Here is a 21603-nt window from a genome sequence, read left to right as displayed (position 1 = left end):
GAGGACTTTGCAAGGAGAACTGCTGAAACGTGGACATGAGCAAACTCAATTATTATCACCTGGGGATGTAATAATGTGGATTTGTGATAAGGTGGGAGGCAGGAGGAGAGGAACGGCAGTGTTTCTGCAAGTATATGCTGATGCATGCGTTTTTATGCTTGAGGATGCCTGTACGGTATGCTGGGTTTGAACCGTGAATGCATCTGCACTCATCCCATCGCTGATCACATCCTTTCCACCCAATCGGCGCTTGAAAAGTGACAGTTGCCTAAACGAGTTCCTTGATGGATTCCAGGTACCCGCCTTCGTCCAGGCAGACGTCCCACGAAGAGGGGATGGAGTGGCTCAGGTCGCACTCGACGGGGGGGCTGCAGGACTCGGGGAGCCAGTCCCCAATGTCTCCACCTGGAGCGTCCTCTAACACCACTGGAAAATACCACTACTCCAACCTATGTGAGTCTGCGCATGTTGTCGTGATTTTGCAGCTTATCTTTGACGTTTATGTATATTCTGGATATGCGTTTCAGAGTTACATAAAGCATGATAACGCCATCCAGTGGACATGATTGTTAATTGCAATTTTCTTCCCTGAATTAAAAATCATAAACATACAATGAAGATGATTTTTTTTTTCTTCTCTCCAGTGAGCCCAACCCATATCAGCCAGTACAACCTGCCACCAGGCAGCAGCAGCATGAGTCGCTCCAATAGCATCCCCGCCCAGGACTCCTTTGACCTGTACGGCGAGGGTCACCCACTGGGCGGCAGCGCCACCTCCCTGGAGGACCGGCCGCGCGCCATCAGCCGCTCGGGCTCCTTCAGGGACAGCACCGATGAAGGTCGGTTCCTAATCGCGGTCCTCGGCCGTTAGGAGAAATGTTAAGATCCCGCAAAGCAACAAGCACTCGAACGGTGCGTTTAATGACCTTTGTGCGAGAAATGCCTCACTGGTCGTCAGGCTCTTTTTATTGGAGCCTGTCATTACATCCTTATGGAGGGCAGATTTTGAACAAGCCCGTCAAGTTATATTATTAAAAATGTGTTTGATCGTACCTGTCAAGTTTACTTTTGAGTCTTTGTCTTTTCGCAGTCCATGGATCTTCCTTGTCTCTGGTGTCCAGCACATCTTCTCTATATTCCGCAGTAAGTAGCTTGCAAACAGTGCTCAAATTTAACAATACACCAATTTTCATTACCCGCCGAGTATTCTTTGGAAATGCTTGTGCCGATCCGTTTGACTATATAAATAAAATTTGATTGATTGATTGATTGATTGACAGGAATGTGTTGTCGTCATTCGAGAACTGGAGGACATTTTACGTCCCGCCCATCACATTTTAAATAATCGACATTGGCAATACTAAAACATGCAGTTTCCAGGTAAATTTACATGTTCATATGAAAATATGGAGGGCAGACGTAGATGATGGATGTGCTGCAAAGTGCTCATCCAGGTGAAAGCTTTTTAGGTGTTTTTTTTTTTTTTTTTTCCACCCAATTTAGTCTTTAAGCCTTATTTGATCCACAGCGGGGATTTTCTGGCATTTCCAACACTTGAATGTCACTGTAATTAAAATGTGATTTATTCCATTCATAAAATGTCAATTCTTTGTTTTTTGTTTCAACAGACAGAGGAGAAGGCACACTCAGAGGTAAGAGAGTTAATGTTTGTGGGTTTGGACGCCATGCATGCACTGCTTTGCGATGAAGTGCAGTTATGTCGCAAAGTTGCAAAAATATTGAGCAAATTGTGGTTTTGTTTTCGTTCTTGATGCTTGCTTTATTGTTTGAGTCTATATCAGTGGTTCTCAAACGGGTGTGAGATTTTTAACAGGGTTCTGCAGTTATCAACAAATCTCATTTAAATGCTTTTTAATGCGTCATGGGAAGATAAGAATGTACTTTTCCAATTAAGAGGAAATTAATTGGAACATTTCTAAAAGAGTGTTATACTGCAAAACCTTTTACGTCTTTATTTTGTCAGTTTGACAGAATTTTCTGAGAGATGACCCTCTCTTTTGGAGATTCCTTTGCCCAATAAAATACAAATAGAGCTACCACGATACAATGACGTTCCAAGTTTATGAAATGTGCTCTGTGCTAGTTAGACATGAAAAACAATTCAAAGGGGTGATATAAATGATAAAAGGTTGAGAACCACTGATCTGTCTTTTATTCTTAAGTAAAAAACATGTTTACTTTGGCTGTTCTATTTACACACTACCTCTCTGTTGTCTCTTTGCGTCTTTTTTGTGTGTATTAGTCCACCGAAGCAATCATAGTTTGTCAATATATATGTCAACGTTATCAAAAGAACACAATCGGAGTCCGAACAATCGATTTTCTGAAGATGGCTTCCCTTCTTCTGCTGTTTTTTTTTTTTTTTTTTTACATTTCTGGAGCAGGGTGTGGGGTTTAAAAAAAAAAAAATGGAATCCATACAACCGATGTTGGACATTTCACTCGCTATACAGAAGATAGTGTTTGAGTGTTTGCACAGAACATCACAAAAATGCATTTTGCACTCCTACCCTCTGGGTAATAAATCACAACACATCCTTATCCCGCTCCGTCCAATGAAAACAGTTAATAACCGTAACCCCGCCTCTATAGTGCACTCCATTTCCATTCTTATCGTTTTGTTATTTTCCCATTTCCTGTCTGTCTTCTTATCTGTTCCTGTTGTATTTTTTGCTTTCATTAACATTGGATCAAAGAGTAATGGCAAATGCAGCTAAACCTTTTCGCTAAAGGCAAACTAAATCAGGGCAATTTGTTTGAGCGTATTCAATCAAAGCCAAATAGATGCATAGATGTGGAAATATGCAAATAATGTGGAGAAAAAAAAGTGCCGCCACAGAAGATTAAAATAAGCAATTTGCAAATACTATTTGACCCATTCTTGCCGGCTAACTCCTGACCCGAATGACCGGCGGGCGCGGTGACCTATAATAACCTCTGTCTCCCTGGCCTCATCCTGTGTGATGGAGGCATGCGACATAGTGTTAATTTTGACTTTTCTCTTTTCAATCAAGGGCCAAACAGTGCAAAATTCCACGGTAATCACCACTACACTTTGTTTTGTTTTGTTTTTACCCACACAGCGTGAGCATGTTTTTGTTTTTTTTTCATGAAAATTATCAAAATGGACTCCATTATTTCCCTCCCGTACACTTTTAACGATAGTAACAATTCCTCTTTTTGTGCCCGAACCAGCAAATCAGGAAGCTGCGTCGCGAACTGGACGCTTCTCAAGAAAAGGTCGCGACCCTGACGTCCCAACTGGCCGCCAATGTGAGTTCGCTTCCCCCGCCCCCGCGTCGCGGCCGGGATTTGCATGACAACGCGGGAAAGCTTTGCAAACGGGAATCCGCGAGACATCCGCCAAAGCCTTTAGAAAATGTTCAGCCTTTTCGCCTTGTTTGCATTCGCTGCCTCCTGCGTGTTTTTGTGTTCGGGAATGAGATGTTTTCCTCTGGGATTTGTTGAAGGCGACAACTGCCGAAAAGTCACGCGAGCGGGGAGAATCGCACGGGCGGGAAGAGTGGGACATGAAGTGCTACTCGTGAAAAAGGAAAAAAAAGTGGAACCTGTTTGTTAGATTCAAATTCCTATGACTCACTTTGACTCAGATCACTAAAAGGACTTGTGTGGAATTCAAGCACCTCCTCCTACACTGGGGGTTAGGGGTCAAGGGTCAAACATATGGCTCGCGGGCCAGTTCTGGCCCATAAACGAGTTTAATCCGGTCCTCCTGTAATGGAAAGTATAAAAATGAGCAGATTTTTATTTTCAATAAAGTTTTAAGATGAACAGTAGTGTTGATGTTTTATGATTGATAGTGATGTTGTAATCAGTGTTAAAAAAAAGAATAATACATTTGAAGTTAACCCTAACCCGCAAAGGAGGTTTATTATTATTATTATTATTGATCCAACTGCCTTAATCCTGTTGACCAGTGATTCTTTTACGCACCACTAGAGGGAGCCCAACAACCTTTAAAAAGATTAAAGCGATGCTAAACATAGAGCAATTTTCAGTAGTAAAAAAGTAACGTTTGTTTATCATTCTTATGCCAAATGGCTAATGAAATTTAGCTTCCCGAGTATAAGAGCTGTGCTACTAACATGTACTTGCATTTTTTAATTTACTCACAATATTAATACGGCTTTTATTGGGTTTCAGGGTCTTCTTTCTTTTTTGCTGTAGTGTCGGCCGCAACCCGTTTTGATTGTAGGCGTCTGAGAAGCGCGTGTGAGTCTGATAGATGTCCTTGCTACTTCCCCCTACGCCTTTTGCCACGGTGTCCCGGCAGCGCTAACGCTGATAACTTTACCTCATTCGCGCCGCCGCTTCGGCCCTTTATCAACTTCAGCCGATGGCGGCGTTGGGGGACGGGCTCAAGAAATAAGAGCGATGGTTCAGCCACCGAGTCCGGAAAACGATAAATCTTGTTTATCCAGCTTCCAGCTCCACCTGCACTTTTTTGGGTACATTTTGGCATTGAATTTGGTACCCTTAAATGGGTCAAACGAAATATGCAAAATGAATAAGCTAAATGTTGGGAATGTGAAATGGGAACGCTTTAAAGGTGAAATCTTTCAATGTAAGTCAATGGTACATTTTTGGGAGGAATATTGTGAATTGTGGGGAAACTCAAATACCGAATATACCACTCAGTCACCCCTGACTTTGATGAGACGGAGAAATAAAGTGCGCTCACGTCTTTCTGCAGTCTCACCTGGTGGCCGCCTTTGAGAAGAGCCTGAGTAACATGACGTGTCGCCTGCAGAGTCTCACCATGACGGCCGAGCAGAAGGTGCGAGGATATGTCTTTACCGTTTAAGCTGAGACCGACAAAAACACGTCACGGTACTTGCCGCTTGTTCTCAGGAGACGGAGCTGGTGGAGCTCAGAGAGACCATCGAGTCGCTGAAGACTCAGAACACTGACGCCCAGACGGCCATACAGGTGGCGCTAAATGGCCCCGATCACTTCCACAAAGGTAACGCTAACATTCTTCACAACGCTATCACGTTTGATTAAATCCACACCAATAATGCGCGCGCTTTTCCCAGATCTGCGTATCCGACGCCAGCACTCTTCGGAAAGCATGTCCAGCATCAACAGCGCGGCCAGCCACTCCAGCATGGGCAGCATGGGCAAGGATGCCGAGGACAAGAACAAGAAGAAGAAGAAGAACTGGGTGGGTGCATCACGCGCACGCCGCGCTCGCTAGGTGACCGCCATGATCAACGCGAAGCCTCAGTCGCCCCGCCATTACGATTCGGAGGACCGCTCGGGATTCGGTATTAAGACGGGAGCGCGAAATGGCCGGCAGAGCCTAATATGACGACGAGCTGCTCCTTTTTTCCATAAACGGCCCAATTGAGCGTCGTTAAGTGCTTGTTGACTCTCTGGGGCTTGCTGAGGAGTCGGAACAGAAGCGCCAAACACTTTTGCCGCCACAAAAGTGCTTTTTAGAAGGCTCTTACGCGCAAACGTGCACGCAGAGGAAGGCCCAAAGCTCCCCAGATGCCTCCTTATTCTTTTAAAACTCCGATGTGGACCTTAAGTCCTCTTTTTATAGCGTGTGTTTTTTTTCTGCTCAGCCAATGGCACTTTGCAGTCGCTGCAGTTGCTAAATTGGGCTCATTAGTACTAAATGCATATTAGCACCTAATTAAAGCCTCAATGAATGATTCATTTGTACAAATCTTGCCGCTGCGCACTGTGGAAGATGGAAAATGCAATGAGGAGAAAAGAAGTCAATGAACCTCCTCTGACCCTTCAGAGACAAATAGGCTTACTATTCTAATTGCAAGTGCACAAGTCGTCATTGTCATCCGCCAATTTCAATCGATTATCCGAAAAAGTATTTAGGACAAATAATGCGTTTTTGTTCATGTATCCAAGCCACTGGTTTTTATTGAAGTAATATCAATTTTATAAAGCATGAAAACCAACTAACTCAATCCATTTTTTTTCAACAGATGTATTTTACAGGGGAGGAATGTTATTAAAGGATGAAAGAAAAATGTTACAAAAGCCTTTGAAACATTATTTTTTATTTGATGTTTATGTCAAGATTTGACGGGAGTAAAAATCTGTCACAAGGTTGTAGAAAATAGTAGTTGCAAAATGTGAATAATTGCGATTATATTCATATATATATATATATATATATATATATATATATATATATATATATATATATATATATATATATATATATATATTTTTTTTTTTTTTTTTTGGGGGGGGGGGGGGGGGGGTCTGGTGATATGCTGTGATATTTTCTCCTGTCAATAATGTGCCTTAACTCCCAAAAAAAAAAACATCCCATCTTTGTGGCACCTCCACCTCCTGTTCGTGTCTGACTTGTGTTGATAACTCCACTTCAGTAATTCCTAATGTGAGCTGGCTTGTATGTGTGTGTGTGTGTGTGTGTGTGTTCTGCATCTTCAGGTGGCCGATTCCATCCCAGCGCAGGTCAGTTGTGTCCTTTGAAAGCGTGCAGTGGTTGCCCCCCCAAAAAAAAGTCATTCACTCCCTTCTTCTTCAGTTTCCCTCTTTTTGCCCTCTAAAAGCAACCTCTCATCTCTTTTCTGGAAACATCAGCATGGATACGGCTGCCCCGTCATTGCCTGTTCATTTTTAGCAAGAAAACAAAAAAGCTGAGTCACATTTCCCGCCCTCATTTCATTCTCTACTTACAGCCTTGATATTTGCCTTCCTCTTGCCTCCACCAGCAGTGAGCATTGCTTGGAGAAAAAAAAAAAAAAAAACCCAGCACGGCGTACTCTCCTGATCTTACCAAATGGTTGCTGCGTGGGCGATGGCTGACCTCCCCCCCCCCCGTTTTCTATTTGTGTGGCGCAGCTCCGCAGCTCGTTCAAGCACGCCTTCAGCAAGAAGAAGACCAAGTCGCAGTCGGCCCACGACGAGATGGAGGAGATGAGCGACTCGCTGCCGTCCTCGCCCAAGCTGCAGCACGACAACCGGCAGGGAAGCGTGGCCACGCTGCGGTCGTCGCCCTCCGCCGCCGAGTGAGCTTCCGCCTTCGTCGTACACCTAGCCACCTTTATTTTGATTTGTTTTGAAATCGCAGTTATTCGTTGAGTTTTAGTGGATAGCTTGGGATCCCCTTTAAAATATGTCTTACCAGCAGAAAGGATTCTTAGCTGGGAAAAAAAAACATTACTTGCTTCATGTTCCAATTAGTTTGCTCGTAATTTGAAAAGACAAAAAACATATTGTTCCTGTTATTTCCTAAACCCATCTGCAGGCCAGAACCGGCCCACGGCCGTATGTTTGACACGCATGACCTAGCTGATGCTAATAAGGGTTCATAATAGCCTGCGTGATTGATATTATTAGTGCTAAATGCTTTGCTGCCATCTTGTGGCATTAAATGGAACTACAACCTCCTTTTTTTGGCCTAGGCATTTGCCATATTCGTGGCAGCTATCCGGTAGCAAAGGTTCACTCAACATGTCACATTTGCTTATTTTTCTTCTTGAGTTGTCTCTATCCTGAGTTTGTTTTCCTCCAAATTCTCATTATTCTTTCACCTCTTTTGTTTTTCTTCCACCTTGACTTTTCCACATCCTTTTCTTGAACGTTTTTTTTTATATCCTTCCCCCTCTTCCACACCGTGCGTAGCAAGTGCCTATGTGGCGAGTCCTCCTCTGTTTGGACGCCAAAGAAAAAGCTAAACGGTCACGTGGTCTACAAGCATCGATCTCGGTAACCATCTGGGAAAAAGCGTGTGTGTGTGTGTAGTGTTGCTGTGACTTTGCACTTAACAGGCTGCGTTCACAAATTATGATTTAAGCATTTAGTGTACTTAAAGCGGTTGGATTTTTTTGTAAGACCGTGCAAAAAATAAGTCGTAACAAGAACTAATCACACGAATGTTATCGTTAACTCATAAAATTGATTTTGGACTTCATGAGTAACTCCACATCCCTTGGTTCCTCGGTTCCTGCATTTTGTATTTGTGTTGCTGGAACCCCCCTCCCGGCCCCTTCAAATGACGCCCCCCTCCTCCTCCCTTTTCCTCCACCCTCACGGGCACCCCCACGGCAGGCTGTGCGAGTGCACGGAAGCCGAGGCCGAGATCATCCTGCAGCTCAAGAACGAGCTGAGGGAGAAGGAGCTCAAGCTGACCGACATCCGGCTGGAGGCGTTGAGTTCGGCCCACCATCTGGACCAGATCCGGGAAGCTATGAATCGCATGCAGGTGAGCAACCGTCGGTGAGGCTTCGTGAGGCATTTGTGATATTCTTGGGCTCCTCCAAATGGCGCCCTTGGTTCCAAAAAAGAACCGAAGAATAATCAATGCAAAAGTGATTACTTTGCCTACCACTAGAGGGAGCCAGACTAAGAGGATTACTACTGGTGATCCTGTCGTAAACTTCATTTAAGGAACAGAGATTGAATCCTATAGTCTCCCCTGTGATCTGAGGATCATGTAAGGCTTCTTATCGCCGACTTAACCTTCACCACAAAGTGAGCTTTGATGTTCAAAAAGGGGCTTAAAGCCTATAATTCCCGCAATTTAAGTCTCACAACAGCAGGCAGCTTGCAAAGTAGTCGCTTTTATTCGCTCTTGGAAGAGCACAACTGAGCAGCTTTGAATCTTGTTTGCATCAGATTTCATCTATTGCTGCATGGCGTGACTGCGGATTTAGCTGGGGTGTCTTTGTAGTCTGTAATTCTACTCCACTTTAATGTTACTCCGCATGCAGACAAGACAACTTTACTAGTTGGCCTAACTTCAGGTCGTGTTTGTTTCCATTAGGAGCATATTTTTTTAAATTATATTCGTCAATATGTGATTTATTTGGCTTTGAATCAGTCCAGCAGTAATTTCAGCCAAGTTATTATTTTTGTGTTATTTTAGGGCCTGCTGCTGATGAACAATAGAGCAGTATAACAAAATTGTACTTATGAGCACCCGAACAGCTATTGTTCTTCACCCAATTAAGATTAATATTGTTGTTGTCGTCTTTATCGGGGTAAACATGCACAAAAAGTCACCAAATTTTGGTCAGGCCTGGCGAAAGTTTGCAAAAAAGTGTCTCTGCAGCGCCACCTAAAGTCAAAAAACAAAACCCTAGAGCAACAAAAATGTTGCTTTTGTTATCATGCGTTTGTTTCCATGGCAACAAGGGTGGTATAGTTAGCCAAATGAATCCAGGCTGCGAATGAAAATGACTTTGTGGGAATAATCTGTCGTCCTCGCCGTGCAGAATGAGATCGAGACGTTGAAAGCGGAGAACGACCGGCTCAAGTCCAGCGGCAGCGCCACGCCGACGGCCACTCCCGCCAAGACGGGCCGGCCGCCCTCGGAGACCTCCAGCACGTCCTCGTCCTCCTCGCGCCAGTCCCTTGGCTTGTCTCTCAACAACCTCAACATCACCGACACCATCATGTCAGGTCAGTTGAGCGTCAGCCGCGGCGCAAGCGTCGGGCGGCCTGACATTTCTTCCGAGGTGTGAGGACACAAAAGTCGCTTAGATTGACCTTTTGCCCAAAGAAACCCGAACGCGTTTGCCTTGGAGAGTCTCCAAATGCCAATTAGAACGCCTTTCGGGCATGAAGGTATTTTATTGACATTTGCCACGCGCTTTACGGCCTTTTGGAGAGTCATGGACTCGCTGCCTCTGGCTTGCTCTGTAATTACAAAAGCAAAGCTCTCCTCTGAGGAGGAGGAGCCTTTCTGATTTGATGGTGGGATGAGCGAAAGCACTGAGGCGTTTGAGGACCCGTTATCCACGCCACACTGCCCCGGGATGAAGGGATGCCGCAGGAACGCTAAGTCTGCTGTCCAAATTGAAAATGGGGGACATAGGCGGAAGTCCATTTACTATCAGTCCATGCGATCACCGCTATCTTCTTTCCCAGGAACATGGCGACAGATCCCATACTGTTCCATCCTGTGATTAGGTCATCTACAGCCGTCAACGAGTTAAGTACATGGAGACTAACAAATTACGTTTGGCTTCCAGATATCCTGCTGGACGACGGCTACGAAGGTAACCTGCGCAAAGAAGGCCGCAGCGTGCGGATAGTGGTCAGCATCAGCAGTGGGCCGAGCACGACCAAGGTCGGTGACGGTCATCATGTCCTGTTTGAGAGGTTTTTGATAGTCCTGAAATCCTTGAGTCTCTTGTTGATCTGTCGATAGGGAACACAAATGCAGGAGTACCTGATCGGCTCCATTGGTGTGAGCGGGAAAACCAAGTGGGACGTCCTGGATGGGGTCATCAGACGCCTCTTCAAGGTAAACTACGGGCAGATTTTTTTTGGATTATGCCTTGGGCCACCCCAGCGACCAATCACAAGAATGAAACAAGAATGAAGTACTTTTTGTTCAAATTTTATTTAGCTCTTTATCTCTTCTTTCTCTCCCTTTTCGTTTTAAAAATAGAGCGATGTTTCAAATAAATGAATAATAAATACGTGATTTTTATAAATGGACTAAATGAAAAGCAAAATGTACATGTTGTTTATTATGCAGTAAATTTACTTTGAGTAAATGCACAATCAAGAAGTAAAATGACATTACAATGAAAACGTTTATAAGTACAAAGAAATAGAGGACTTTTAATTGTTTATTTTTTCTGTAACCTTTTTTCAGGGAACATATAAAACAAGAATATCATGCAACGGTTGCATAATCTCATAATTGAGTTATTTTTGCCCTTCAGCAGCACCGTACTTCTTTCGAATGGAAAACGTTCAAGCATGTGGTCCGGTTCTTGATTATTTGAGGTTGAAATTTTGAAAAGGATTGTTTTGCGGTGGGCCGGCTGCAGGAGTACGTATTTCGGGTGGACCCGCTGACCAGCCTGGGCCTGAGCACGGACAGCATCGTCTGCTACCGGATGGGCGAGGTGCTCCGCGCCCACTCTTCCCAAGTGCCTGAGCTGCTGCCCTGCGGCTACCTGGTGGGCGAAAGCAACGTCATCAAGGTCAACCTCAAAGGTAGCGGGCGCGCACTTGTCGTTTGCGGCAGCCCAACGCCGGCGCGCGACGTTGACGCCTCTCCCCGGCAGGCGTGAAGGACGGCAGCATCGACAGCCTGGTGTTCGACACGCTCATCCCCAAGCCCATCATCCAGCGGTACCTCAACCTGCTGATGGAGCACCGCCGCATCATCCTCTCAGGGCCCAGCGGCACGGGCAAGTCCTTCCTGGCCGCCAAGCTGGCCGAGTTCATCGTTTGCCAGATGGGCCAGGAGGTGAACGAGCACAACGTGACCAGCTTCAACGTGGACCAGAACTCCAGCAAGGTACGGGGCCTCGCGTGTAGATTATAGCAACGGGGCTGGAACACATTCAAGGCCTTCCCATTCATTCCAATGGGCAAAGTTGATTTGAGCCATTCCTCCTCGGTTCTCCCCCTTTGCTCTTCCAGGACCTGCGTCAGTACCTGTCCAACCTGGCCGAGCGCTGTAATTCGGAAGGCACGGACACCAAGCTCCCCACCGTGGTCATTCTGGACAACCTGCATCACATTAGTTCCCTCAGTGACATATTCAACGGCTTCCTCAACTGCAAGTACCACAAATGGTAGGTTGCTGTGCGGGTACTAACTTTTTTTTTCGTTTTTTGCTGGTGCCCAATTCGTTAGTCGTCGGTTATGTGTAATCAACATATCCGCTAAAGATGCGTCTGCATTTTTCGTTCCAGTGATTTGTTTTATCTTATTGAATTGCCAATTAATCCGCTCAAATGTCAGAACTCAACCTTAAAAATTCATAATGCTGGGACACATCTATGAACTTTCATGAAAAAAATAATAATGTAAAATAGACAGAAGGTCAAAATCATTCATTGATGGCTATCGACATCAAAGCGCCATTTTTACTGGGCTGACTGTAAATGAGAACATAATTGCGCCATAACTTCATCACAAAACAACATTTAACTTATTCAAAGACTGAGCCTATTTCATTAAATTGGCTTTTTTTTCACCAATATCCTTGTTGCCCGCTGTAGCCCTTATGTCATCGGGACCATGAACCAAGGCGTGTCCTCCTCCCCCAACCTTGAGCTCCATCACAACTTCAGGTTTGTCACAATGCTTCGAAAGTGCGGCGTCTCACACGCTTGACGTTGACGTACTTCCTGCATCCATCGATCAAGTGAATGCCTTCCAAAGAGTGTTTCTTCTTCTCGCAGATGGGTGCTGTGCACCAACCACACGGAGCCCGTCAAGGGCTTCCTGGGCCGCTTTCTGCGGCGGAAGCTGATTGAAACGGAGATCCATAAAAACGTGCGCAGCAACGACCTCATTAAGATTATTGACTGGATTCCTAAGACGTGGCAGCACCTCAACGGCTTCCTGGAGGCCCACAGTTCCTCTGACGTCACCATAGGTCAGATACACACTTAGGCATATATACAGCCTTCGATCACCCCCAGCAAATGGACTTGATTCGATTGGGTCCCCCACAGGTCCCCGCCTCTTCCTTTCCTGTCCTATGGATGTAGAAGGGTCGCGAGTGTGGTTCACCGACCTGTGGAACTACTCCCTGGTGCCATACCTGCTGGAAGCCGTACGAGAAGGACTGCAGGTGAGCGCAACGTGTGCTACATCGACACCTTGAACACATAGATGGATCGCCCAGCACTTTTTAATCGCCTGACAGCTGTACGGCAAAAGAGCGGCGTGGGAGGACCCATCCAAGTGGGTGAGCGATACGTACCCGTGGCACGCGGCCGCCGCCGTGCAGCAGCAGGACGGCCAGTCGCTCCTCCAGCTCAGGCCCGAGGACGTGGGTTACGACGGCTACAGCTCGTCCAAGGAGGTGGCCTCGTCCAAGCAGGTGTCGCAGAGCGACACCGAGGGAGACCCCCTGGTAGGATGCGCCCAACAATTTTGCCCGCGTGGTCACAGTCAACTCTTAATTGAATATTTTTGCGCCTCGGCAGATGAACATGCTGCTGAGGCTGCAGGAAGCGGCTAATTACTCCAGCGCGCAGAGCTGCGACAGCGATAGCGCCAGTCACCACGATGACCAGCTGGACTCCTCGCTGGAGTCGGCGCTATGAGAGCCAAGATAACCAGACAGGCCTGTTGTGCAAATACATGTCAAGTTGTATCATTTCAGACAAGTCGTCCTGCTTCATAGGTGATGTCACTGCTTCTCAAACATTTTACACCAAGTACCGTCATACTGGCCGATTTTCAAAATATTTGGGGCTTGTTGGCCAAAAGTTCATCTTCAGTGTTACTTGAATACTCCTGGATGAATTAATACACCTAAAAGTGAGCTAAATACGCTCAATCTATCATAATACTCCTTAAATTGTAATTAAGTCCTCTGAATACATGAAAATATTCCCCACATATTTACTAAATATTCACTCAAGTATCCCAAAATACACTTCAAATCCACAACATCCTTCCTAAATGTTACTTAAATACTCTTAAAGGGACACTGTGTAAGATTTTGAGTGTTTTTCATTACGGCCAGCAGGAGGTGCTGCATTTACTATCCTCCGTAGCTATAACAGACATGGCGGCCTCCATGTAATATTTCATAATAACTAGGCCTACCGTTACATTTAAAACATACTGTTGGTTTATTTGCAAGTTTTTGAAATGTTTAACCCTTTAATTTCTTCTTTTTGCATGAAAAATGGTCTAAATCTTACACAGTGTCCCTTTGAATGTATTAAATAGTACCTATAAGATAACTAAATACTCTTAAAAACATGAGACAAAAGTAAAACAGTGATCACCTCCAAGGACCACATGAGCAGCCTGTTGTTCAGTGTCTTCTCATAGATTAATTTCATGGATGATTAATAATTTATACTCTAGATGACCGACTGTTACATTGACTCAATACTCAAGAAAATCTAACTGAATACTTAAAAAATCCATTAAATACTCTCTAAAAGTTACCGAAATACTCCCAGAAAGGGAAGTAAGTAATCTTAAAATCTATGAAATACTACCTCAAATGTACCTTGTTCCCTAAATACACTTAAATTTGACAAAATACCGCTTAAAAGTTACCCGCACGCACACCCCACAATTTGAGGATCACCAAACGTAACCTATAATGTGAACTACTGTATAAATATAATTGCGATTAGAATACAACAGAATACATTGATTTGTATTTCGCCAGTACTTTGGCGCCGTCTTGTGGCTTGATTTAAACGGTTTGACATTTTTCGAATGCAGTACAACTTTTCATATTGCACAAAAGGTATTGTCATTTCACATCCGAGGGCAAAACAAATACTCGGCTCAGCTGCAGACTTGCTCTTCATTTTTGGAACTGGATTTTTTTTTTCTTGTTTGATTTTAGTCACATGACACATGTTTACAACATGGTGAAGGCAGGTACTATGGTTGATGTATTTCTTTGTTTACAAAGGTGCTTCTCACAGTCATTTGGTCCAAATAGCCTTGCGCTCGGGCTCTTTTAAATGTTCTGGTGATCTTGTGTGTCCAAAATGGAGCCGCCGCATTATGCTACTGTGCCCAAAACGGATAAGTGCCAATGTCTCCCCTCTTTTGTTTACTGCCAAATAACGCACGCACCATTTCCTCGCTGCGACCGGATCAGTCAACGAAAAACTTGTCCACTCATTCGCTGCCTGCCCGGTTCAAGTGGATCTCCGACGTCCATATCCGTCATTGGTAGTGAATGACTTGCGAGAGTACGTATGTACCGAGCCGTACGCGATAAAACATGCAGTCGGACAAAACACCTTGAACAAGGGAACAATGATATTGGTGCTTTCTCGTTGCCTTAAGTGTGCAAAAAGGTTTTGGGGAGCGGAGTGGGCGTGGCCTCTCCTGCATCCATTGACTTTACGATGACAAGAGGCTCATATGGATGCTTAGCTTCCTGTTTCACTTTCTAACAGGTATAAAGTGCAAAATCAAAGAATTCATGTTGTATGTGAATTCTAAACTGACCAATATTGTAAAAAAAACAAACAAAAAAAACTATAAATATATATATATAATTAAAAGGGGTGGGGTTTTTTTGGTTTGTTTTCTCACCCAGTTGAGCTGGGCTCACTTGAACTGACAGGAGCACAACCAAATGTTTTTCTTTTGTTGTTGTTGTTGTTGTTTTTTAGCATGCTTTTGAGCTTTTTAACAGGGGAGACAAATCGAGAAAAGATATTTACCTTTATGTACACGCGTATTGGACGGAAGCCATTTTTGATTGTCCTTTCTTTTTAAATGCGTGGGTTGGTTTTGCACACTCGGGCGGGTTGTAAATACTTCAGTCTTCTTGCACAGAGAATCAAAGATGCATTCGCCCGGTCGATGTTAACACTAACCTGCTAAAAAAACAACTAAATTATTGTCAACAAAAATGGATGCAAAAAGTCAAACAGGTGTGCGTCTTGTGATGTGTGTCCGCAGGAGGCACGCGGTGCGTAGATAGAAAAATGTTGTCACGAAAAATCACAAACCTACAGTGGCCCTGAAGTGTAAATCACACAGACACAAAACTCAGCTAACTAAAAATGGTAATTGCAAACAAAAAACAAAAACACCTTGCAAGAAAACGGACGCAAACGAGAAAAACAACGCATGCAAGGAAAAGGATGTAAACAAGAAAAAAGGCACGCACAAGAACAATGAAGCAAACATAAAAAATGATGCAAACGAGAAAAAAGACACACACAAAAAAGATGCACGCAAGAGAAAAAAGAAAGAAAAAGCAAGCAAACAATAAAAAGAAGCAAAATAGATTAGACATGAACAAAGTTCAACTTTGAGCAGGACATTAATTCTGTGACAAGTTTTTTTCTTATTGCTTCTTTTTCTTGTGTGTGTCTTTTTTTGAGTTTGCTTCTTTTTGTGTGTGTATTTTTTCTTGCGTGCTCTTTCATGGTGTGTGTCTTTTTCTTTTTTTTGGTGTGCATACTTTTTCTTGTGTACTTCTCTAGTGTGCGGTGCCTTTTTTTTTTGTTTTTGTTTTTTTGCCATTACCTTTTTTGTTTGCTTAGTTTATTGCTTGTGTGATTTGCACTTCAGGGCCGCGGTACAAACCGGCACTTTTCGAGTAGGCTCCCATTTTTGGATCGCGTCATTCGAATCTCGCCAAGCTGCCGAGGCGCCGGAGCTCGCTCGACACCGTAATGTATAGAAAACTCAACAGGTGCTACTAGTCAGCCAACGCCCTTCCCAGATCACAAAACCTCAGGACAATCTCACCGTCTACGATCCTACCTGTTGTCAGCTTTGCGCGCCTCTGCAGCTCGGCCTCCGATTTCCAAAAATCGCTGACCTCGCCAGTGTACGCCATCCGATTTGGAGATCTCTCAATGGAAACCCATCGAAATACTCTGAGACTTTTGAGATGAGAGCATTGTTTTCGTTCTTCTTTTCGGGTGAAACATTTCTTCTTTGATGTTTTATATTTTGTACATTTCTATGTAACATATCATGTAAATAGACAGAGACAGTGATTTAACTCATCTGGAGGATTTTGTAGTCTTTGTAAAAGCTCTAAAAGAATAAATGGTATTTGGTGTCACAAGCAAAAGCGGGCCGTTCTCATTTTTTATGATGATGTTCTGCTGTGTGATCTTGGGATGTGTTCAGTGCAATCCAGAAAATTCAGATGTTGTTTGTCCTCTTTTAATAAATGAGCACCAGCGTGAAGTGTCCACAAGAGGACGCAAGTCACAATGTCCACAAGTGTCGTTTGCCGTACAAGACAAAGCAGCTTTATTAATAAAGCGCAATTCACATACTGAATGGTCTTCAAACTTCTTAAAAGTACAACATTAAAAGTATTTTCAAGCAAACAGTTAATGTGATTTATTATCCAAAAAGGTACGTGTTTCTTCAAGTGGTAAGTGAAGTGGTTGTTTGTACCACGAAGAGCCAATAAAAAGCAAAGTTTTATATTTTTGTCCGACTGTTGTTTTAATTGCTGCCCTTCATTCAAAAGGCTCGACGCTTCTGTGGAACACGGAACTATACACACACAGGAGTGAGTGATCTGTTTTTAGTGTTAGCATCTTCGGGCACACTTCCGGTTTCCTTGTTCTGCTTTGAAACGCTAACAGCGCCAAATACATCCTCCCCAAAGAGGAAAATGTCAGTCGAAGAACCCCAATGGCGAAAAGTGCATTCGTTTACAGGAGTGATCCCTCGTTCCAGACACGGACACCGAGCGGTAGCCATCCGGGAGCTGATAGTCGTGTTTGGAGGTGGAAACGAAGGGATTGCAGAGGACCTCCATGTTTTCAACACAGGTATGCTAACATAGCTAACGTAGCATAGCAGCTAATGTTTTTAGCATTTCCTCTTGCGAAAAATGTCGCAAACGATGTCGCAAAGATTTATGTGTAATTCTTTGAGTCGGAATGTTTTCTTAATTTGAATTGACGTGGGCTACAGATCTGGACGTAAATAAGCTACAGACAGCAGTGGCAAGTTTTAGTGTGTTTTTTTTTAATACTTTTTACCTCTTAAACGTGTCATTTAGCAGCTTTCATTTGTGCATGCGTGAACTTTTGGAGATTGCATGCAATATTAGTTCAAATGTACATTTCTTCCAGTGTCAAAGCAGTGGTTTCTGCCTGCGGTGAGAGGAGACATTCCCCCTGGCTGTGCTGCCCATGGCTTAGTCTGTGAGGGCACTCGCATACTCCTCTTTGGGGGCATGGTGGAGTATGGCAAATACTCCAATAATCTCTATGAACTTCAGGTAATGCTTCTCTGATAGCGGTAGTATTTAGAAATAGCCTTGCCAGGTTGCCAACGTGGATTTGATGGTCCAGGCTAGTCGGTGGCTTTGGAAGAAGCTGAAGCCCAGAGCGCCCAGGAACGGCCTGCCTCCGTGCCCTCGTATCGGGCACAGTTTCACTCTTGTAGGTAGCAGGTGCTACGTGTTTGGCGGGCTGGCCAATGTCAGCGAAGACCCCAATGGCAACATCCCGCGGTATGTTGACGAGTGACCAGTGATGTGAAATGATCAGGTGAAGCAGACAAAACCAAAAATGAAATCATCTTGACCGCTCTGGCAGGTACTTGGATGACCTTTACGAACTGGAGCTGCAGTCGGTATCAGGGGCGAGAGGCTGGAGCGTTCCTGAGACAAAAGGGGGCGGGCCCTCAGCACGGGAGTCGCACACGGCTGTCGTCTACGCAGGTCTCGGCTCGCCAAAACTCTTCATCTTTGGAGGGATGCAAGGTTCCAGATTAGATGACCTCTGGCAGCTTGACCTTAGTAAGACTTTGCATAATTATATTCCCGCCACGTATATTATGTAGGTGTCACATAGACCCGAATAAAATTATTTTCCTTTCGTCAGACACAATGGTTTGGTCAATGTTGGAAACAAGGGGTTCCGTGCCATTACCCAGGAGTCTTCACTCTGCCAATGTGATTGGAAACAAGTAAGAGAATTTGATTAAAACATCAAAACACAATTGTTAAGTTTAGATTCGTAAAAAAAAAAGGTGCTTTTTGCCAAGATTTTTTTCTCATGTCAATTTGATGACAAATCAAGCACACCTAATTTGAATTACTTGAACTAAATAGATAATATTTTGCACCGTCCTCGTGTATTCGGTTTCATCCACTCCAGCGACTCCATAACATGCTCATGCATATGACAATAAAACTTGTGATGTGAATGTTTACCGTTTGGCTCTGTGCTGCCTTTGTAGTTGAAACGGATTGACTTGTTGCTTTTACTTGCAGGATGTTCGTTTTTGGTGGCTGGATTCCTGTTCCAGAGTCAGCGAAACACAATCCTGCCGGGATTAAATGGATTTGCACCAACTCTTTAAGCCTTCTTAATTTCGGTCAGTACCCCTTGGTATCGCTTTAGCAAGAAGCTGCTCCCGATTTGGATGACGACATCAAAGCTTCTCCGGCAGACACTATGAGCTGGCAGAACCTGAGCCCTGAGTATGACCACATCAATTGGCAGCTGCAGAGCCAAAGTGGCGACCACAACACCAGCAGACCCAAAGCCCGGGCCGGCCACTGTGCCGCCGTTGTCGGATCCAGGCTCTACGTTTGGAGCGGCCGAGATGGTTACCATAAGAACTTCTACCAGATTTGCTGCAAGGACCTCTGGTACCTGGAGACAGGTGAGAAGCAGACGTACGTTTGATGGGATTCCGTTTGCGATTGATCTTTTTTTTTTTTCTGATTTTTAGATCTATCGGCCTCGGCAGATGCAGTGATGCTCATCAAATCCACCGTCGGAATGCTTCATGTGGCTTGGCGCCCCTTGTCCGGAGCAGACTGCTACATCCTTCAGATTCAGCCCGTGAGCCCGGCGGGGAGTCACCCTCAAGCCAAACAAGTTGATGGCGCTTCAACAGATAACAAAGATAAAGGTGCTTGTAGTTGAAGTCTGATGATCACCCAAAATCCCCAAAGAAATGTTTTCTCTTCATGGAATTTTTCTTAGATTCTGAATGCAACACGGAAGAAGGGACCACATCAGGACAGGTGTGCAATACTCGGGTATTTTTCTATTTCTCTGTGTGTTACGTATTGTAATTGTAGGATGTTTCAAAGCAGCACGGCAGTCAAACGAAAGTACAAAACACCTCTCAGGAAGTTGCAAGGGATTCGTTGGGTTCTCGCCCTCAACGGGGTGAGTTTCATCTTCATGTTTTAGATGTCAAAGATTTTTTCTTACTGGGCTGACAGTATAAGGATAAACCTGCAGTGCAATAGATTCGACATTTTCTCTGATTTTCCCTCTGTCTTGAAATCTAGCTGAGAAGACAACAGACGAGGTAAACCGTTTGCCTTGCATGTCATGTTTGTTTGATTTTGTGAGTCGAAACTACAACTCGCCGTTTCTTGCAGAATGCAGAGGAAGCCACGTGGTTTGACGTCGGTGTGTTCAAAAGCCTCTTTTCTGAAGTCCAGCACTACTATCTGCCAGCGGATAACACCCAGATGACAGCAACCCTCAGCAGCCGACCCCCCGTTACCAAAGAGGTCAAAACAGCCGCCTCGACGGTCCAGTTTTTGTGTCCGCTCCCCAAAATAAAAAAGCAGTCTGCCGATTGCTCTTTCCCAGTGCCCGAGGCTTCCGGGTCCTCACGACTACGAGGACAGAGAGAAGAAGGGGCTGGATCCCGGTCAGAGTTACCGCTTCCGGGTGGCGGGCGTCAACTGCTTCGGCCAAGGGGACTTTAGTCCAGTCAGCGAATTCAAGACGTGCCAACCCGGTTTTCCCGGAGCGCCGGCGGCAGTCAAAATAAGCAAGGTAAGCCATTGAGGACTAAATAACAGTAACAACGTGGTAAAGGACGTTGCCATGGTTACTGTGCATTTATTTTTCTTTTTTTGCAATTCTAGGCCAACGATTTAGTCCACATCACGTGGGAAGCTCCTCCCTCTCCGTCAGGCCGCATCCTGGAATATTCCATGTACATGGCGGTGAAGAAAAGCCGCTCGTCCAGCTCGGAGGGTCCGGGCCAGCTGGCGTTCATCCGGATCTACCGCGGCGTCAAGATGTTCTGCAGCGTCAGCTCCCACCAACTGGTCAACGCGCACCTAGACTGCTCCGCCTCCAACCGGCCGGCGCTCGTCTTCCGCATCGCGGCCAAGAACGAGCAGGGCTACGGCCCGGCCACGCAGATCCGCTGGATTCAAGGTCCAGCTTGGGAACTGCCGAAGACTGTCGCAACTTGAGTCCAACTCCTCTTTTGTCTTCTTTTACAGATGCTTTTAAAATCCGGGCCGGATCCAAGACGGACGCGGATGATTTCGACGCCGCAGACAGGTAAATGGAATAAGACAGACGCTCGCACTTTATTGTGTCCGATTTGTCTTTTTATTCGTTTGTACATGCTTTATTCTTTTACAGCTCCAGCTGAAACTGAATGACTGATAGGACTGCATTCCAGCAAGCAATACACCCCAGTGCATTTTGTGTCTTATTTAAAACTTTGGTGTTGATAATTGTGTATTTAAATATCCTGTTGAGAAATTTAGAAAAAAAAAAGACACTACTGTAACTCATAGCTTGACAAGTATTTTTTTGTAAAATAGATGATTGGACTACATTTTTAATTATATTATTATCATAATTATTAACAGATTCATTATTTGTATGCTAAATTTTCTCTGTACCACCCAGTTGTACCGCGAGTTGTTTTTAGAGTTACATTAGTTTTTTTAATTTATTTTTTTAAATGCAAAGATGACTGTATTATGTATCTCGTGTTCTGTAATACGTTGGATGTGTTTACAATAATTATCTGTGATGTTTGGAGTTTTGCACAAAGATTTCTGCATTGTATTTTTAAAAAGAACACTTTTGGTGTTTGTATTTCATTTGCGATCATTGAATTTTATGACGAAGTTCCTATTGGGCAGATGCACAATTGAAGCAATAGCACCACCGGAAACAGCATTTTATTGGGTGAGTAGTTTTTATTTTATATTGGTATTCTTTGAGCTAAATAAGCGTGCAGGTGTTCATTTTTCAGTGGGGTAATTTTTATGTGGGTGAACATTTTTGAGAATGTATATGCTCCCAAAATTTCGAACGTTTTCACTCATGTCTGAGCAAGTCGTTAGTTGCCAAGTGACTTGTTAGCTAGCAACGATAAACA

The 21603-nt window shown here is 44.4% G+C and overlaps 2 protein-coding genes across 4 annotated transcripts in view; both read left to right on the top strand.

Annotated features, from left to right (window-relative positions):
• Positions 1-16543, top strand: part of nav3 (neuron navigator 3) — an 89590-nt gene extending 73047 nt beyond the window's left edge. Inside the window, exons 18-41 of one of the 3 annotated variants that reach the window (XM_088406278.1) lie at positions 296-453; positions 645-839; positions 1091-1143; positions 1629-1652; positions 3036-3059; positions 3217-3294; positions 4736-4819; positions 4894-5005; positions 5079-5206; positions 6469-6492; positions 6883-7049; positions 7666-7749; positions 8092-8245; positions 9258-9444; positions 10017-10114; positions 10196-10291; positions 10827-10995; positions 11067-11302; positions 11428-11582; positions 12012-12083; positions 12195-12391; positions 12471-12589; positions 12665-12874; positions 12948-16543. In XM_088406278.1, the coding sequence (XP_088262404.1) occupies positions 296-453; positions 645-839; positions 1091-1143; positions 1629-1652; positions 3036-3059; positions 3217-3294; positions 4736-4819; positions 4894-5005; positions 5079-5206; positions 6469-6492; positions 6883-7049; positions 7666-7749; positions 8092-8245; positions 9258-9444; positions 10017-10114; positions 10196-10291; positions 10827-10995; positions 11067-11302; positions 11428-11582; positions 12012-12083; positions 12195-12391; positions 12471-12589; positions 12665-12874; positions 12948-13067 (2944 nt within the window). In that variant the 3' untranslated portion in view covers positions 13068-16543. The remainder of the gene's footprint in view (positions 1-295; positions 454-644; positions 840-1090; positions 1144-1628; positions 1653-3035; positions 3060-3216; positions 3295-4735; positions 4820-4893; positions 5006-5078; positions 5207-6468; positions 6493-6882; positions 7050-7665; positions 7750-8091; positions 8246-9257; positions 9445-10016; positions 10115-10195; positions 10292-10826; positions 10996-11066; positions 11303-11427; positions 11583-12011; positions 12084-12194; positions 12392-12470; positions 12590-12664; positions 12875-12947) is intronic. The other 2 variants (XM_088406279.1, XM_088406280.1) reach the window with 2 other exon arrangements.
• Positions 16544-17058: 515 nt separating this feature from the next.
• Positions 17059-21317, top strand: hcfc2 (host cell factor C2). Its single transcript, XM_088406062.1, has 16 exons — positions 17059-17261; positions 17568-17716; positions 17790-17950; positions 18036-18238; positions 18324-18408; positions 18716-18819; positions 18895-19110; positions 19180-19362; positions 19437-19477; positions 19550-19625; positions 19751-19770; positions 19844-19978; positions 20061-20249; positions 20342-20639; positions 20708-20768; positions 20853-21317. The coding sequence occupies exons 1-16, from the start codon at positions 17102-17104 to the stop codon at positions 20860-20862; spliced, it is 2091 nt and encodes a 696-aa protein (XP_088262188.1). The 5' UTR covers positions 17059-17101; the 3' UTR covers positions 20863-21317.
• Positions 21318-21603: the final 286 nt, after the last annotated feature.

This window comes from Hippichthys cyanospilos, chromosome 22, assembly GCF_059441005.1.
Source record: "Hippichthys cyanospilos isolate Australia breed blue-spotted pipefish chromosome 22, RoL_Hcya_1.0, whole genome shotgun sequence".
NCBI lineage: Eukaryota > Metazoa > Chordata > Actinopteri > Syngnathiformes > Syngnathidae > Hippichthys > Hippichthys cyanospilos.
Note: the sequence above shows the minus strand (reverse complement) of the source record. Positions and strands in the feature narration are given on the sequence as shown.

Coding starts and splice junctions, on each gene's coding strand:
- hcfc2 (XM_088406062.1), top strand. CDS start 17,102: ATGTCAGTCGAAGAACCCCAATGGCGAAAAGTGCATTCGTTTACAGGA. Junction 18,409..18,715: donor GCCAATGTGATTGGAAACAA/GTAAGAGAATTT, acceptor TTTTACTTGCAG/GATGTTCGTTTTTGGTGGCT. Junction 19,363..19,436: donor AACAGATAACAAAGATAAAG/GTGCTTGTAGTT, acceptor AATTTTTCTTAG/ATTCTGAATGCAACACGGAA.